Here is an 18,374-nt window from a genome sequence, read left to right as displayed (position 1 = left end):
TTATATTTATTAAAGTAAAATAAATTCATCAGATTTCTATGACACCCTTCATCCGAGGGTCATATGCCTGTTTCACCTCCGCACTCTAAGTTATGGGTGGCCTTCCTCTCTTGCCGGCATTCTATATAGGGATGAAAAATGCCTGGCTTGAATTTATTATTAGAATGATCACATATTTATTTTCCTGGCGGGGCCTCAAGGCAGCTCACGGATGAAGATAAGGCAAGCTAAAAATATTGGGGCCAGGTGGGAAAATCAACAATTAAAAAGCAATTAAACACTGGTTGAATTACAACTGTGTGTTGTTGCTGTTGTTTAGTCGTTTAGTCATGTCTTACTCTTCATGACCCCTATGCACCAGAGCACGCCAGGCACTCCTGTCTTCCACTGCCTCCCGCAGTTTGGGCAAACTCATGCTGGTAGCTTCGAGAACACTGTCCAACCATCTCATTCTCTGTCGTCCCCTTCTCCTTGTGCCCTCCATCTTTCCCAACATCAGGGTCTTTTCCAGGGAGTCTTCTCTTCTCATGAGGTGGCCAAAGTCTTGGAGCCTCAGCTTCAGGATCTGTCCTTCCAGTGAGCACTCAGGGCTGATTTCCTTCAGAATGGAGAGGTTGGATCTTCTTGCAGTCCATGGGTCTCTCAAGAGTCTCTCTCCTCCAACACCAGAATTCAAAAGCATCAATTCTTCGGCGATCAGCCTTCTTTATGGTCCAAGCTCTCACTTCCATACATCACTACTGGAAAAACCATAGCTTTAACTATACAGTGGTACCTCGGGTTAAGTACTTAATTCGTTCTGGAGGTCCGTTCTTAACCTGAAACTGTTCTTAACCTGAAGCACCACTTTAGCTAATGGGGCCTCCTGCTGCCGCCGCGCTGCTGGAGCACGATTTCGGTTCTCATCCTGAAGCAAAGTTATTAAGAGCCAGTTTGGTGTAGCCAGTTTGGTGTAGTGGTTAAGAGTGGTAGTCTTGTAATCTGGGGAACCGGGTTCGAGTCTCCGCTCCTCCACATGCAGCTGCTGGGTGACCTTGGGCCAGTCACACTTCTCTGAAGTCTCTCAGCCCCACTCACCTCACAGAGTGTTTGTTGTGGGGGAGGAAGGGAAAGGAGAATGTTAGCCGCTTTGAGACTCCTTAAAGGGAGGGAAAGGCGGGATATCAAATCCAAACTCTTCTTCTTCTTCTAACTCAAGGTACTATTTCTGGGTTGGCAGAGTCTGTAACCTGAAGCGTCTGTAACCCGAGGTACCACTGTATGGACCTTTGTCGGCAAGGTGATGTGTCTGCTTTTCAGATGCTGTCTAGGTTTGTCATTGCTTTTCTCCCAAGAAGCAGGCGTCTTGTAATTTTGTGACTGCTGTCAGCATCTGCCATGATCATGGAGCCCAAGAAAATAATATCTCTCACTGCCTCCATTTAGGCCCTTCTGTAGGGGGAGGAATGGAGAGCAGGCACTACGGCTCCCAGAAGGCAATGGGAGAGCTGGCTCCACCTCCTCCTCCTCGCTTTCTCCCCCCGCCCATTCCGAGTCCTCCCCATTGGCCGGCTCCTCCGACAACACTTTGCTTGCGCCGTATCTGGGCAAAGCCCAGGCCCCATCAGCCAATCGGAGGTCAGAGTCAGGCGTGCGGGGCGTGGCAGGTCGGATGCTGGGAGTGGCGGTTGTTTCAAGATGGCGGTTGTGGCTGCTCATTGGGCTGTGTCTTTACCTCAGGAGGGACTCGAGGTCGCGGGGTGGCGAGAGGAGAAGGGATAGCAGGGGGCGGAAAGGATCTCTTTCAGGTTCTGCCTTCTGGAAGAAGGTCCAGGGTTATAAAGACCAGGACTAGCCGCCTGAGAAACAGTTTCTAGCCAAATGCGATTTTGGTTTTAAATGCAGTGTAAGGAGTTTCTGTGGGAGTATATTGTATTTAATTATGGGGTATCAGAGTTTTTAGGGGGCTAACCAGGCTGGGATAGCTGGGATAACAGGCTTGTTGGTTTCTGAATGTCTGGTGTAGATTTCTTCAATTTCGTTGTTCTGTATGGGACAATGACAATAAAGATTATCGTATCATATCATATCGTAATTTGACGGCGGGCCGGTGATAAAACAATGGCAAAGGCTGCCGTGTTTCCTGAGCATGTGCAGAGAGCCGCCTCCATTGCCTCAGGAAAGATGCCCCGCCGAGTGCAGAGCCAGGCCCGGGGGTTACGGGGGAAGCCCCCATTCCCGGGGGGGGGGGACCTTGGCCTGCCAGCCTCGCTCTCTCTCTCGCCCCTCGCCCTACTCTGCAGGGCTGTTGTGAGGGGCCGGGGAAAGTCGCTTGAGATGAGTGAATGGATTTTAGTTCATGAACGATGTGAGCGTGAAGATATCAAAGGGAGAACAACAGCATATTGTATATACTGTTACGATATGAGAGCAGCGCAGCTGCAAACTGCAAACTGGTAGCTTGTTTACATCACATGATGTGACTAGCTGTGGGAAAGAATTTTCCCGGAAGTTCACAGGCTTGAAAACATATGGTAGCAGACGGAGGTCGATGGATCGTAAACGTATACATGAATCACGAGGAAGGGAGTAGTGTACTGTATAAGGAACAGTATATGAAAGTAATTGCATAAACATGTGCTGTTTTGTTTTCCATGTAATCATTATCTGCATATGCTGTTCCTTACTGTCATCCTCATGTACTTTCTTCTTTCCCAAGATTCATGTATATATAATCTGCTGTTGATTTCTGTTTGGTACTAATATGCTCACATCTTTTTTGAACTAATTTGCATACATAGGTCTTCGGCTGATGTATTTAAACTAAATCTTTCCAACTAGATTTTAGTCTCTGTTTGGTTGGCCCCCTCTGGCCATGGGAGCAGAGCAAGAGCCTTCCTTTCAGCATCTAGAAGAGATGGGGTGCAGAGAACAACTTCTTGGAACGACTTTGGAGCAACGGGTTAAAATGAGATTGAGTGTGTTTGTAACTTTGGGAAGAGGGCTAGAAGTAAAAGAGTTCAAATGATAACTTAGGGATACAACTGTTTCAGGTCCTTTAGGGGGGCTGGAAAAATCATGGCATGCTTTTAGGCACTACCATCTCATTTTCACAGGTTCGCAGCCAGCCTTTAGGTGCTCCTCCTAGAGCTAGAGAAATGGTTTAAAGCTGTCATTTAGCGACATTTGATCTCTAGCTGCTCATATTTACATGTTTATTTGCTTAAATTTAGCCTTCTCTTCCATCATGGAGCCCAAAGTAGCGTGCATGCATCTGCGGTTCTCAGGCAGTCTCCCACCCAGCACTAGCCAGACCTAGACCTGCTCAGCTTCCCATAGGTCGTGGCATCATGTTCCTTCTGGCCCTACCCTGGGAGTAGATCAAACAGTGAATAATTTCATTGTATGCCCTGACTTCCTGACAAATTAGATCCGGGCTTTTGAGTTTCATTTGCCTGCCTAGCCAACTCCCAGTTGGTCCTTCCTTACTCAGAGGTATCAGAGAAGATAAGACAGAGTTTTGTTGGCCTGCTTTGACTTGCTTTTGTATTCTGACTGTTTTTGCTGATAAAGAAATACTTTCATGGAGAATTTTAACAAGATAACACAGCTGACAGCAAGTCCAATGTGTTCTCTGCTCCCATGATAAATATTTTTTGTCGGCACCAGAGACTAATTGTGCTAATTGCTGCTACCCACCCACTTCTTGGGTGCTGGATGGGCCCTTCAAAGCCAGAAAGAAGTCCAAGGTGCAAGGTGCTTGGTGTTGGGCAGGGTTATAATTGGGCCTTTTCAAGTGTGGGCTGGTTTGTTTTTGTTCATGAAGAGTTTTTCTTGGGCTGGGCAGCTGCCTAAGCTTTTTTTTTTGGGGGGGTGCTGTTTTCATATCCTCTTTTTGTGGGAAGCTTCAGTGTGGGAGATGCTTTGTAAGAACAACTCAAAGTTTTCCTGATCTTGTCTGTTCAATCTCTAGGTATTTCCACAGAGAGGAATTTTAGAGCAAGACTCCTGCTGAAAGGTCAGAAAGTGGAAGTGAAGGCAAAGGTGTCTGCAGCTGCTGCTCCAGCTCCAATGGATGCCTGGAAAAGTGCAGGCCAAGCACCTGGGCAGCAGCTCAGTACGGAGAAGGGCAAATGAAACCAGAACTCTTGAGAGATTTGTCACAAAGAGGCATGTCCTTCTGCTCCCCCTATTTGGTGCTGGAAGGGAGTGGGAGGGGGCAGATTGGCTGTAACAGCAATAATAATAATAATAATAATAATAATAATAATAATAATAATAATAATAAATTTTATTTATATCCCGCCCTCCCCAGCCAAAGCTGGGCTCAGGGCGGCTAACAACAATCGAATAGTTCAACATTCTAAAACATTCATTATAAAATTAATTAAATCAAATTAAAATCAAATTAATGGCAACCATCAAGCAAAGTTTTGCGCATTCCAACTCAAATGTCAAGGTGAAGAGGAAGCCATGCTGTTTTCTGTGCTGTTCTCTGCACAAAGTACCAGCAAACACCAGAAAGTAGAGAAGAAGACTGTGCTAACCTAGCTTTGGCCAAAGCAGAATGACCTCCTGGCATGGTTGAGATTGCATAAACAAGCAGTTGGTAGCCTCAGCCTTCCGCCCTCCTCTCCTCCTCTCACTCATGGCAATGCCATGCCTCTCATTCTGCTCTGTACGTCCTTTAGCAAAGTTCTCTCCATGGCTTAAAGATCTGTCAGCCATTTCTGGCTTGGCTTAGCCACCCTTCTGGTCTGTGTGCTTCTCCTATATTGGAGTAATGCATCACTTACACTTACATCATTTACACAACAACATACAGTGCAGAGCTAATAATTTTATTAGATTTGAAGACTTCTTTGAAAGGAGTAGCTGAACCCAGAAGAGCGTGGTTTCTTGGTAATGTCTAGCCACAACTCCCAGTCATGCTCTTGAAGAGGCATCACATAGAAGAGATACATACCCTTTGTTCATTCTTTGTCATCTGTGCCACAGGCCTCTGTTGGCAAGAAATGGCAAGCTCTTCAGAGGGGAAAAAAGCATTGTGTTGTTAGCCTTTGGCCAATTGAAAGTGGCACCTAAGGGGATGAAGACATCCATGTGTTTGAAGACTCAAAAGATGAAAGGGATGGGTTCTAAAATCACTGAAGACTGCCTTGTATTTGATGACTTGCCTAGTAGCCACAGGCAACCAGGATTTTCATGCAGGTGACTGAGCAGCCAGCTCACTTGATTTCTTGGCTAGCTATAAAGGAAGAGTAACCTTATCTCATCCAGAGTCAGCACAAAAACACAGTGGACTATCAGAGTGTCTCTCCTCCACCATCCATCATGGAAGAAGGCACTTTTTATTGTGTTTCCATGCTGACTTTGGAGAAGGGGGCAAAACAAATATTGCAGGCTAGTAACTTTTTGACTTACAGTGGTACCCCGGGTTACAGATGCTTCAGGTTACAGACTCTGCTAATCCAGAAATGGTACCTGGGGTTAAGAACTTGGCTTCAGGATGAGAACAGAAATCGCGCGGCGGCAGTGGGAGGCCCCATTCGCTAAAGTGGTACCTCAGGTTAAGAACAGTTTCACATTAAGAATGGACTTCCAAATTGAATTAAGTTCTTAACCCAAGGTACCACAGTATTTGTAAGGCTAGCTGAAGAAGTACCCTTCTCCCCTTTGTGTACAAAATGGAAGCAGCAGGATGAAGGAGAACTGCTGCTGCATCCTTGTTGAGCTCTTCTTGTCCTGGCAAGAGTACAGCTATGGGGCTGGGGCCCTGTGCTGTAGGATCACCCTATACTAGTTATTAGAGGGTTGAGATGTTGTCACGTCACCAGAAAAATGGATGGTTGTTTTCAACTCTTGCACAAAGCAGAGACACAAATACCTAGACAGGGGCTGGGATCTAAGGAATACCCATGTTTATATGCATGTCTGTATTGTGTATATATGTGTTTGTGTCAAAAAAGGTTCTAAAATTTAAGCTCCATTGAAAAACGTTCTAAATTTAAATATATTTGTATTAAATTTTTATTAAATTTTCAACAAAAGTAACAAAAATAAAAAACAACAACAACCACAAACAAATACACACACACACACACACACACACACACACACACACAGACACAAGCAGCATCCAATCTATGCTTCCTTGCAGGAATCCCTTGCAGTCAACTGCCGTGTGTGGAGATAGAGAGTGAGGTTGTGCATTAATAGCAGCCAGCTTCTGTTTGAGGAACGAGCAAGGGAAGCAGCACCCTGCCAGGAATAGGTGGGGCAGTGACAAGCTGTAGGGGGACTGAGATGTACCTCCCTGTACTTAGGTCATGCATGTGATGGTCTCCAAGGCTTGGCAAAGGATTTCGCTGGAGAAAGACCCCAGTGGCTCCTCTTCCATAACTTCCTGTTGTGATGGATCAAGTTGCAGGATTCCTCAGACTTGGCCCTCCAGATGTTTTGAGACTACAATTCCCCTCATCCCTGACCACTGGTCCTGCTAGCTAGGGATCATGGGAGTTGTAGGCCAAAAACATCTGGAGGGCCGAGGTTGAGGAAGCCTGGTCAAGTGTCTCTGGAAGCATTATTTCATGGCTCAGACTCTTTGCCCTCAAATCCTTTAATCTGGCAGTCCCATTTTCCTCCATTCAGGTCCAGTCACCTGGCTCTCTGGTGCTCGCATGGTGGTCCCAGCTTTGAGCGTCAGCTTCAGGGATGGCAGTGAGAAGATCGTCTTTATGCTTTTCCTCACCAGCTCTGACCTGAGCTGTAAGTCTATGGGTGGTCGCAAAGCATTGAAGAGGAAAGAGAAAGAAGGGGAGAGGAAATGATCCAAAACTCACAGGAAAAGTGCTAATTCAGCAGCTGTGGAGCATAATTATGGGTAAGTCCTGGTACAACATGCACCCAGCAGCAAGGGAGGTGCCAGAAATAGGTGGGGCAGTGACATGCTGTAGGGAGACTATAAGTACCTCCCCGTACTTACGTCTTGTGGGTGATTGTGTCCATGGCTTGGCGGAGGACGGAAACAGAGAAAGACCCCAGTGGCTTCTCTTTTATAACTTCCTGTTGTGGGGGAAGCACACAGCATGTCAGAGAACTGGAGACACCATCTCTGCCACCACCACACCAAGCGCGCTCGGGGGTCCAGCACCAGCGGTTGCTTGGTATATGATAAAAAAGAAAAACACTACCGGTATTTAATTCCCTGAATCTAATTGACTTTTTTCTTTTTCTCTCCAATTTTAAGGGAGCGGCTTATATATCACTCCCCCCCCCCGAATTTTAAAGGTGCGGCTTATCTGCGGATGTGGCATACATCTGGGCCAATATGGTATAATCGAGAGAACAAACAACAGGAGTCCATGGGGAAATGAGAGCCATACCTTCCTGACGCTACGGAACTGGAAGAGGACTTCTGTCACAATGACCACAGGTCTTCTGGCTGCGCCCCAAATGCCATTTTCCCATAGGCAAGGATGATACAGGCATTCCTCTCGACCATATTCTGGACAGAAAGATTGAGAAAAGTGTGTTTGGAAACCTTAAGTGCAGTAGGAAGAAGTCACCATTCAGTTGGGACCTTTTAGCAGTTGGGAAAATATTAGTGGGCAAAAAAAATGAGAGGCACAAATACAAGATGGGTGACACCTGGATTGAGAGCAGTACATGTGAAAAGGATCTAGGAGTCTTGGTTGACCACAAACTTGACATGAGCCAACAGTGTGACGCGGCAGCTAAAAAAGCCAATGCAATTCTGGGCCTCATCAATAGGAGTATAGCATCTAGATCAAGGGAAGTAATAGTGCCACTGTATTCTGCTCTGGTCAGACCTCACCTGGAGTACTGTGTCCAGTTCTGGGCACCACAATTCAAGAAGGACACTGACAAACTGGAACGTGTCCAGAGGAGGGCAACCAAAATGGTCAAAGGCCTGGAAACGATGCCTTATGAGGAACGGCTAAGGGAGCTGGGCATGTTTAGCCTGGAGAAGAGGAGGTTAAGGGGTGATATGATAGCCATGTTCAAATATATAAAAGGATGTCACATAGAGGAGGGAGAAAGGTTGTTTTCTGTTGCTCCAGAGAAGCGGACACGGAGCAATGGATCCAAACTACAAGAAAGAAGATTCCACCTAAACATTAGGAAGAACTTCCTGACAGTAAGAGCTGTTCGACAGTGGAATTTGCTGCCAAGGAGTGTGGTGGAGTCTCCTACTTTGGAGGTCTTTAAGCAGAGGCTTGACAACCATATGTCAGGAGTGCTCTGATGGTGTTTCCTGCTTGGCAGGGGGTTGGACTCGATGGCCCTTGTGGTCTCTTCCAACTCTATGATTCTATGATTCTATGATTCTATGAAGTCATGGAGTTGTTGTGCAGACTTACAAGATTCATTTTTCCCTCCAGGAAACTCATACTACTGGCAAGTCACGTGTCTCCCATCCTATATTTGTGCATCTGGTAGAACCTGGCATTTGTCCCTACTGTATTTCGTTTTGTAAGTTTGGGCCTTGTTCTCCAATCTGTTGAGGTCATCTTGAATCCCGATTCTGTCTTTTGCGGCATTGTCATCTGCAAATTTGTTGAGCATCCCCTCAATTTCCTTCGTCCAAGGCATTTATTTAAAAATAGGTGATCAACAACAGGCCCAAGACAGAACCCTGGGGCAGGATTCATTCTCTTCCAATTCAGCTCTGTTTTTGTAGATAATAGGAACCCAGAGGCTGTTTCATATGCTTTGGTGTGAATGTAAACAGCAGCTAAGGACCCAATTGAGGATCGTCTCAACCTGGTGCCCTTCAGATATTGTTGTGCTACAGCTCCCATCGTGTCTAACCATTGGCCATGCTGTCTGGGGCTGATGGGAGTTCCAGTTCAAAACATGGATGGGGAAGGGGCACCAGGTTGGGGATGGCTGACCTACACTCTTGCAATGCTCCTTTTTCATTTGGCACCCTTACCTCAAGCATCTCATTCTTCCTAGCTATGACTGTGTGGCCGAATTCCTTCAGTGCCATCAATATTTGAGATATGTGGTGATATGAAGCCTAAGGAAAATGATGTGTGTCAATCATGTCATTTTCTTTATTGCAATCAGTGATCATGAGGGACGGACGATAAATCTGATTGCGTAAGCACTGAAAGACAAACCTATCAAGGGGGCCCGCTAGGGGCGCCTTGGAAGATGGCCGACAATACCATCTATCCAGCTTGAACGAGGTACCGTATTTTTTGCTCTATAAGACTCACTTTTTCCCTCCTAAAAAGTAAGGGGAAATGTGTGTGCGTCTTATGGAGCGAATGCAGGCTGCGCAACTATCCCAGAAGCCAGAACAGCAAGAGGGCTTGCTGCTTTCACTGCGCAGCAATCCCTCTTGCTGCTCTGGCTTCTGAGATTCAGAATATTTTTTTTCTTGTTTTCCTCCTCCAAAAACTAGGTGCGCCTTGTGGTCTGGTGCGTCTTATAGAGCGAAAAATACGGTAATTAGAGGCTGATTATGGGGAGTAAAATCAGTCTCCCTCGTCTCCCTGGGAAGGGGAAGACGCTGTACTCACCCGCGGATGCCATAAATCACCCCCGAGTTCGATTGAAGGAGGGGGTGAGGCACAGGATGGAAAGCCCTCAAACAGGCTTGGAACTCCTGGAAGCTACTTTCAGGAGCGAATCTGGTTGCGTTGCTTAAAAAGAAGAAACAATTGGAGAAAGTAAATGCACATGCTTCAAGAGAGGTCAGGAGTGTTTTTATCTGCTAATTATTTTACCACTGAGATGAAGAAGATTGGGACGGAAGGAATAGAGATAACATCAGAGAATTGCAGACATGTTGGTAGGAGGAATGGAAAGGGGGGGGAGACTTTTTACTTTCTTATGTGATTAATTTAACAACCCTCCCCCTTAAAGAACTGTCTGTTTTGACCTGCTAATAATTTTACCACTGAGAACGGGACGGAAGGAACAGAGATAACATCAGAGAATGGTAGACATTTTGGTACACGGAACGGAAAGGGGGGGAAGACTTTCTACTTTTTCATGTGATTAATTTAACAACCCTCCCCCTTAAAGAACCGTCTCAACGACTAATTTGCAAGAGGGTTTAAAAATGAACTGTGTAGGGAAAAAATATGAATTGAAGGTTTTATTCTGTGAAAGATTTGGAAAAGAAAAGAGTCTCTCTCTGTGACGCAGTAAGAAATTGGACTCGATATGGACAGGCAGACCTTCGCTGCAGGATATAGGGTCTAGGGAGGAAAAGCCGTGGACCGGTTATCAGCTTGGGATCGTAAAACTTAAAAGGCTACCCTCCTGGAGGACTAATTTATGATGCAGCGGGTCTGGAAAGTTAATGAGCGGACATTTAGACTGTATTTCATCGGAGTGACAAGATCGAGTGTCTGCTTGAACGAATGTCCTGATTATTGGATTTCTGCGAGAGATTTACGAGAGACCATTACAAAAGCCCACACAGAGATATAAACTTTCTTTCAACCCACTTGTGGAGAGAACTCGGAGGTGACAGAAAAGGAATATGAGTAACAACAAAGAGTTGAGAAGATGGGACTGGAAAACATCAGAAAAGCAGCAGAAATATAGATGTATGGACTCCGGCCAATCGAGAAGCATGGGTATCCCCCACAAAAATTTATAATCCGGAAAATATTTGGACTTTATGATGTGGACTGATATAATTTGGACTAATTGGTATGATATGTGTAATTTGGTAAATGGAAACTTAATAAAAATCATTTTAAAAAAGGAAAGAAAGACAAACCTATCAAATCTACACTTTCAGAAAGAATATTTGAAACAAAATACTGCTGTCTTTTAAAATTCGCACAGCTATGATTTTTGCAATGTACTCATACAACCTGTGTTTGCATAAATGCACATATTGGGGGAAGTGTGCATTTTTAAAAATGCATAAATGTGCTACATTAGTGGGATTTGCTCGCAAAAACATGTTTATCAGGAGAAATTTGCACTAAAATTATGATAAATTTTCATGAGCATTTTTAAAAAAAAAAAAAAGATTTGATGATTGCTGCAAAATGTGTGGAACTGAATCGAAGAGTGGAGAAATGAGACACTGAGAGAACCAATTTGGACAGATCCTTCCATCCCAGATAATAATAGGGGTGGTTTAAATATCAGTATTTGTGGATTCTGACCAGACCACACCTCCCAGACTCATGTGCAGCTCACAATGCAAAGATGCCTTGCATTTTGACTCCTTTGAATCTTGTGATACAGTTCTTGGCTTCATTAAACACCAAAATACATTAACATGCATCATTTATTCACTGGAAGTATTTGTAATCCACCCCTCACGCAGAGGCACCAGAGCAGAAATATACAACATCTAAATCAGGGTGCTCCAATTTTTCATATCAAGTGGGCCACACGAGTAGTTCATCACGGAACCTGCTGCACACTGTGGGAGTGGGGAGCGAGGCCAAAATTTGACACACACACCCCGGCCCTCATGCTGCCTTCCCAAAGGTAGACAAGTGAGGCACTGGGATTTGGGAAGGAGGCACAAGGCCCTGGCAGGACCTAGAGCCTTCCCACCCTCTTCCCAAAGCTGGGAAGAGCTAACTAAGCTTTGGGAAGGAAGCTGGAGGACTCTAGAACCCTGACAGATCCCTCATGCCTCCTTCCCATGCCCAGCACCTTGCTTACCCAGCTTTGGGAAGGCAGTGCAAGGGCTACAGGTGTGTATGGGCGCCTCAAAGGTTGCTGAGGGCTGCCAAGAAACGCATTGAGGGCCACATGTTGGCTGCTCTGATCTAACCCAAAATTATGAAAATCTGCCCCAGATACAGGGAATGCTGAAAAGTGGTTCCTACTACAAGGGGCACTGAGGGTGTGACTGTGTGGGTACGAAATCCTTGGAGGGTGATGTAGTTGGAGGAACGAAGGTCACGAGCAGAGACCAATTGGGAAATCAGGACAGAGGGCTAGTGGGGTTTGTATGGTAATGTCAAGGACTGGCTGGATGAGTAAGAGTGGTGGGCACCGCCTAGCCAGGAGGACCTCAGACGACGACCCCTAAACCCTGGATCATGGTGGGGAGCAGCCTGGGGAAGGGAGGAGCTGGGAGGCGCTTGAAGCAGGAGGTTTGAGCCATCAAGGAGGGTTCAGAAGAAGGAGGCTCTTCCAGGACAAGGCCTGAGGTTGAGAGTCTCAGTGTGAGCGCAGACATGGACAGAGATTGCATCTGCTACTCAGTGGCTGGGCAGTCCCAGTCATGCTGGCTCTCCTCCCCGCTGACATCCCTCTTGAGGAGAGACCTGCACGTTGCTGAGTGACAGGCCAGGCAGGCTCAGAGGAGCCCACCCCTTGCCTCAGTCTACATCTGCTGTTTTTGTTTTGGAACAGAATTTGTTTCCCATCCCTGCCAACTGTCCAGGTGTGTGTGTGGGAAACCTGGCATGGCTTCCACCTGAATCTTGAACAGAAATTTGATCCACACTGTGTACTGCTTTTCACAGCGTGGAAGAAAGCCTCACTCCTGCAGAGCAAGCAGTTTCCAGGAGACAAAAAGTTGGCAGCTCTACTTGAAAAACCTGGGAGATGCCCCAGAGTTGGGAAATCTCCATCCATGGCTGATGGGCTGTGGCCTGGCTTGGTGGATCGCAGGTTATGCAGGGCATCTGAGATGCCCTGAGATTTGCAAGCAAGATGGATATATCCATCAGTAACTCACCTGGTTGGCATGTCACCAGGTGGGCTTGGTGTACATTAGGATTAGAGTAATTTTAAAAATAAAATAAAAATAATATTAGCGGGATTAATGACTCATCTCTTACTCTTCACATTCCAGAGAGCATTCCAGAAGGATGTCTACCACTGAGTTCTTCCGTTTTGAGACGAGGTTGCACACTGCAGTCTTGATGTGAGGTGGCCACTGCCATAAGTGTCTTTTTTTGTCTGTGATCCTGTGGAGATGTCTGTAAATCTCCTTGACAATCATGGGCAGCTGGAAGAAGATAAAAGAAGACCAGGATGAGAAAGTGTGGTGGACCTGAATGAAAACGAGGAATTTTGGGGAACGATATATGACTTTTTTCTGTTCAGAGTGATTATACCCCTCAAATGAAAAAAACAAAACAAAACTGAAGCTTTTGGGGTTATAGGGCTAGAAGTTCAAAAAAAGATGGTTATTTGTGTATGTAACTACAGCAGCTAGGATTCTCTATGCACAGAAATGGAACAATGAAGAAGTTCCCAGCAGAAAAGAATGGATAAGCAAAGAATAGATCAACAAAGCTGGCAGCTAAAATAAGAGAACTTAACCATGACTGATTTATGTTTAATGGAAGTCTTTTTAGGACTATTTGAAGAAATATTATAATATCACAAATTCGCGAGCAGGATTTGAACTATGAGCAATGGAAATAATTGGAGATGATTGTATTTTTGCTATGATACAAAAGAGTGAAGTTGGGGTGCAGCAATATGATAGAATAAAGAAACACCATGGAAAATGGGGTGGAAAGTAGGAAAAAGAAAGGAAAATTTATTATCTATTGGAATTTTATGTATTGGAGGCTGCATCTGCTGCTCAGCGGCTGGGCAGTCCCAGTCCTGCTGGCTCTCCTCCCCCCTGACATCCCTTTTGAGGACAGACCTGCAGTTGCTGAGCGACAGGCCAGGCAGGCTCAGAGGACGAGCCCACCCCCTCGCCTCAGTCTCCGTCTGCTGTGGGAGACTGGGCTGTGTTGTTGCTTGCTGCGCATAAAAGCTAATTCCATTTTATGCCTCTTGTTCTTTCCTGCCCCATGAATGGCCTGTGCTCGCCCCCTACAGCTCCTTGACAGGTGTCCTGGCCTGTTCCAGAGGAGGAGCCCCCAGGAAACAGCTGGCCAGAGACTGCAGCGCCACAGATTGCTCCAAGGACGCACTGAGGCCCTTTCAGACTCTGCTTCTGGTCTCCCTCACCTGGCCTCTGCCCTTCTTCAGGCTCTGGAACTTCTTGAGGAAGGAGGTCACCGTGCAAGAGAGGAAATGGCCCACTGATTGGTTTGCTCATTTGGAATCCCTCTGGACATAAGGACATCAGAAGAGTTCTGCCGGGACAGAGGGGGGTTTGCCCTGCCAGACTTAAAACTTTACTATGAGTCAGCAGCTTTTTGCTGGCTGAAGGAATGGCTGCTTCTTGAGAACACGGATGTGTTGGACCTTGAAGGGTATGACAATATATTTGGGTGGCATGCATATCTTTGGTATGGCAAGGTTAAAGCACATAAGGCATTTAGAAACCATATTGTCAGAAAAGCATTGTTCAATGTCTGGATAAGGTATAAAGATTTTTTAGAGAGTAAAACACCAAGGTGGCTATCACCTATGGAAGCGAAAGCTTTGAAAAAACTGAACATGGAGGCTAAATGGCCAAAATACTGGGAAATTCTAGAACAGGAAGGTGACAAACTGAAATTGCAGAGTTATGACAAGCTTAAGGAGAAGGTGTGAGACTGGTTACATTATTTTCAAATAAGAGAGGTTTATAACTTGGACAAAAAAATTGGTTTCCAGGTGGAAAAATCAAAGTTAGAAACAGAATTGTTAGAACCCAATGTAAAGACACTTTCGAGAATGTATAATCTGCTGTTGAAATGGAATACTGAGGAAGAAACAGTAAAATCGGCAATAATAAAATGGGCACAAGACATAGGCCATAACATTATGTTCGCTGACTCGGACAAGTTGTGGACCACCTATATTAAATTCACGGCATGTAATGCCTTAAGAGAGAATATTATGAAAATGATGTATAGGTGGTACATGACCCCAGTCAAGCTTGCAAAGATATATCATTTGCCCGATAATAAATGTTGGAAGTGTAAAGAAATTGAAGGTACTTTCTTTCACCTTTGGTGGACGTGCCCAAGGATTAAGGCTTTCTAGGAAATGATATATAATGAACTGAAAAGGGTATTTAAATATACCTTCCTGAAGAAACCAGAGGCCTTCCTCCTGGGCATAGTTGACCAATCGGTGTTAAAGAAGGATAGAACTTTTTTTATGTACGCTACAGCAGCAGCAAGAATTCTTATAGCAAAACATTGGAAGACAGAAGATCTACCCACCGTGGAAGACTGGCAGATGCAACTAATTGACTACATGGAGATGGCGGAGATGACTGGCAGAATCCGAGACCAGGGAGAAGAGCAAGTGGAAGAAGATTGGGGGAAATTTAAAATCTATTTGCAGAAATATTGTAAAATTTCTGAATGTTGATGACATTGAAATGAACTGTGGGGGTTCTAGCAACAAGATAACAATTAAGATTAAACCAACAACAGATAAATTAAGGGCTATGAATTTGCTGAACCAAATTTTAAAAGGGATACAAGAACGGGGGATGTGAGGAAGTCAGGAAAATATGTGAATTTAAGATATAAAACTAAGGAAGAGGGAATTTTTGTGTTTTTCCTATATGTGTTTTTTCTTTTTTACTATTAGTTTTTTAATGTATGCATTTTTGTATTTTTGTGTTTAATGTTTGTATTGTTGTATTTTGTAGTATGTATTTTGTATTTTTATATCTCTTTTGTTCTTGTCTCTGTATTTTTTCTTTTATACTGTGTATTGTTAAAACTTAATAAAATTTTTTTTAAAAAAACCAGAAGAGTTCTGCCGGATCCAGCCAACAGCCCATCTAGTGCGGTATCCTGCTCTCCCAGGGGCTGGCCTGATGCCTGTGGGAAACTGGCAAGCAGGATCCAAGCAAAGGGCAATTCTCCCTTAGGGAGAGTCTGGGACAGTTTAAATGGGGAAAGACACCGTTCCTCTGGCTACCCCTGACCTTCTTGCCAGCTAGGTCAGGAAGATACCTAACAATTCACTCCTCCTCAGTAAGCTAGGTTGCAACAATGGCTATGGGATAATTAGTAAGCAAAAGGTCCTGACGCCTCCGCTTTAAGATTCTGGTGCCAGGTTCCTTCAACCAACTGGGAATGCCATAGAACTGAAAATACAAACTAGACAGAATAATGGCACTTCCAGGATGAGTCAGGCAACCTCAGGTCAGATCACCTGCACACTCACAGGTGTGCACACTCACAGTTTCAGGAGCACTCCAGCAGGTGCCAAGAGAACTAACTTGTGACTATCTTTCTAATTAACCTCCCCTGTTTAATTTGGACCCTTATTTAGAATGCTTATTTTAGAAAGTTAGAATATTGCTTTTATATGTGCCTAGAATTGGGTGTATGCTGCTGCACTTTGTTGATAAAAATTTGTTGTTTAGGCGTGTCCGACTCTTCGTGACCCCCTGGACCAGAGCACGCCAGGCACTTCTGTCTTCCGCAATTTGGTCAGACTCATGTTTGTAGCTTCGAGAACACTGTCCAACCATCTCGTCCTTTGTCGTCCCCTTCTCCTTGATAAAACTACCTTTATAATAAATTTCTTATTTTTTATATTATTTTCATGTGGACTCACCTTTGTCGTTTGGGAGGGTTCAGATACACACATTAAGGACAGCACTCTGTGTGACTCCCACTAAAGATCCTTTGGGAGGGAGTGTGCTCTCAGGACCACATGGGTGCTGGTTTCACAGAGGCCCCATGTTAGTATGTCACAGTCCAAAGCAAGAACTTGTAGGTGCTTGGGGGGAAGCAGCAAAGTGAGATAGGGCACAACTTTTCAGGCCATCCATGACACAATGGGGACAAATTTTGTAGGAAACCCTTTGAAGGCCTTCCTTAAACAGCAGCAGTCTCTTGAAACAGAGAGAGGCAGACAACCGCTCCATGCCCTACTTGATCATACCTGTGCCAGCAAGGAGTGGTCATATGCTTTTAATAAACATGAATGCTTACATTTCATAACAGTAATTGGAAAGAGTCTCATCTTAGTCATGATTAAATGGGCACAAGATGTGGGACACAATATTCAGATGGAGGAATGGGAAAAACTATGGAAGAGTGGGATTAAATCTACAGCATGTGTAGCGATTAAAGAAAATTATATGAAAATGATGTATAGATGGTATGTAACTAGTCAAATTAGCAAAAATGTACAAATCTAAAGAAAATAAGTGTTGGAAATGTAAAACAACGGAAGGGATGTTTTTTCATGTGTAGGGGGAATGTAAAATAGTAAAAAAACTATTGGGAAATGATTTATAATGAAATGAAAAAAATGTATAAAATAACTTTTGTCAAATTACCAGAAGCATTCCTACTAGGAATTACAGGAGTAGATATACCTAGATAACAAAAGAACTTATGTATGAGACTGCAGCCACACGAGTATTGCTTGCACAACATTGGAAAGAAGGTGTCCCAACCAAAGTAGATTGGCAAATTAAATTAATGGAATATGCTGAAATGGCGAAAATGACAATGAAACTAAGAGAAAGAGATGGCAACGAATTTAAGGAAGAATGGAAGGACTTTATTGCATATTGTCACAGCTGCCTCAGGTCCCAGCTCACAAAGGACCAACGCCAGTTGCTCTTTATATACAAAAGTCTTTATTGAAATCCATTTGCGGTTTGACAGTAGCGGCGCGCAGCCATACGTCTGTAAGCCTGGACCGTTGAAGCTCCCTCTGAGTCGGTCCCGCCCCGACACCAGTTTAAGATCCTTGCCTTGCTCCACCTCCTCCTTCGTTCCCTCTTCCGCTGGGTCCTCCTGCCCCTTGGGGTCTCGCCCTTCCTAGACTCCTCTGACGCTGAAGATTCCCCGGATTGTTCCCCCTCCCTCCGGCGGGCTTTAGGACCTGGCTCCCAATCTGGGGGCTCTGCTGTCCCGCGCGCCTGTACATTTGAACTTGGCGCGCGCACCCAGCCCCCAACCTTTCTTCTGACCGTTACACTACTCCCGTCACTGCTTTCCCTCCCTTCCGGGAGGATGGCTGGTTCTGACCTCCCCTCCATTCCCCCTTCCTCCGATGGAGGCGCGGTCACCCCTGACTCATCCCCTCTCCCTGCTGGAAGGGACGCTGCCCCTGGCACACAGGAACCTTTCCCCCCCCCGCTATGCTCTGGTGGGGAAGCTGGTCCTGATCTCCAGCTGCCGCTCTGGGAATCCCCGCTGGCCCCTTGTTCCTGGTGCGTCCCCCCGGCACCCCCCTTGTCCTGACCACCGGCGCCCCCTTCTGGGAATCCTCTGATTCGCTGGAGAGACTCATGGAATCCCTCTGATCACTGTCATTCTCCTCCCCGCTGTCCCCAGATTCTTCCCATTCGCTCTCCATCTCCTCTCTCCGCTGTGCCTCCGTCCCTGAACCCCTGACATCCATCCCCCCCTCGAAGCCCCCCTTCCCCCCTCCCTCTCCTCGGGTGCGGGTTCTGGGTGCTCCATTGCTGTGGGGGTTAATGCTGGAAACTGTTCGTTCTCCCCCGTGTGCCGCTGGTCATCGGGATCCGGCCAGTCCGTAGTGTGCTC

The 18,374-nt window shown here is 45.5% G+C and overlaps 1 protein-coding gene and 1 long non-coding RNA gene across 2 annotated transcripts in view; one reads left to right on the top strand and one right to left on the bottom strand.

Annotated features, from left to right (window-relative positions):
• Positions 1-6,964: 6,964 nt before the first annotated feature.
• LOC308579604 (protein hinderin-like) overlaps positions 6,965-18,374 on the bottom strand; it is a 29,851-nt gene continuing 18,441 nt past the window's right edge. The window contains exons 4-6 of the mRNA XM_081214189.1: positions 8,939-9,025; positions 7,365-7,486; positions 6,965-7,044 (exon numbers count right to left, since the gene is read on the bottom strand). Coding sequence (XP_081070315.1) covers positions 8,995-9,025 — 31 coding nt within the window. The 3' untranslated portion in view covers positions 6,965-7,044; positions 7,365-7,486; positions 8,939-8,994. The remainder of the gene's footprint in view (positions 7,045-7,364; positions 7,487-8,938; positions 9,026-18,374) is intronic.
• LOC308579605 lies at positions 7,041-12,948 on the top strand. The gene is made up of 3 exons (XR_014004554.1): positions 7,041-7,174; positions 7,270-7,414; positions 12,800-12,948. It is a non-coding gene; the product is annotated as an uncharacterized lncRNA (long non-coding RNA).

This window comes from Podarcis bocagei (genome assembly GCF_964188305.1).
Source record: "Podarcis bocagei genome assembly, contig: HAP1_SCAFFOLD_248, whole genome shotgun sequence".
Taxonomy (NCBI): Eukaryota; Metazoa; Chordata; class Lepidosauria; order Squamata; family Lacertidae; genus Podarcis; species Podarcis bocagei.
Note: the sequence above shows the minus strand (reverse complement) of the source record. Positions and strands in the feature narration are given on the sequence as shown.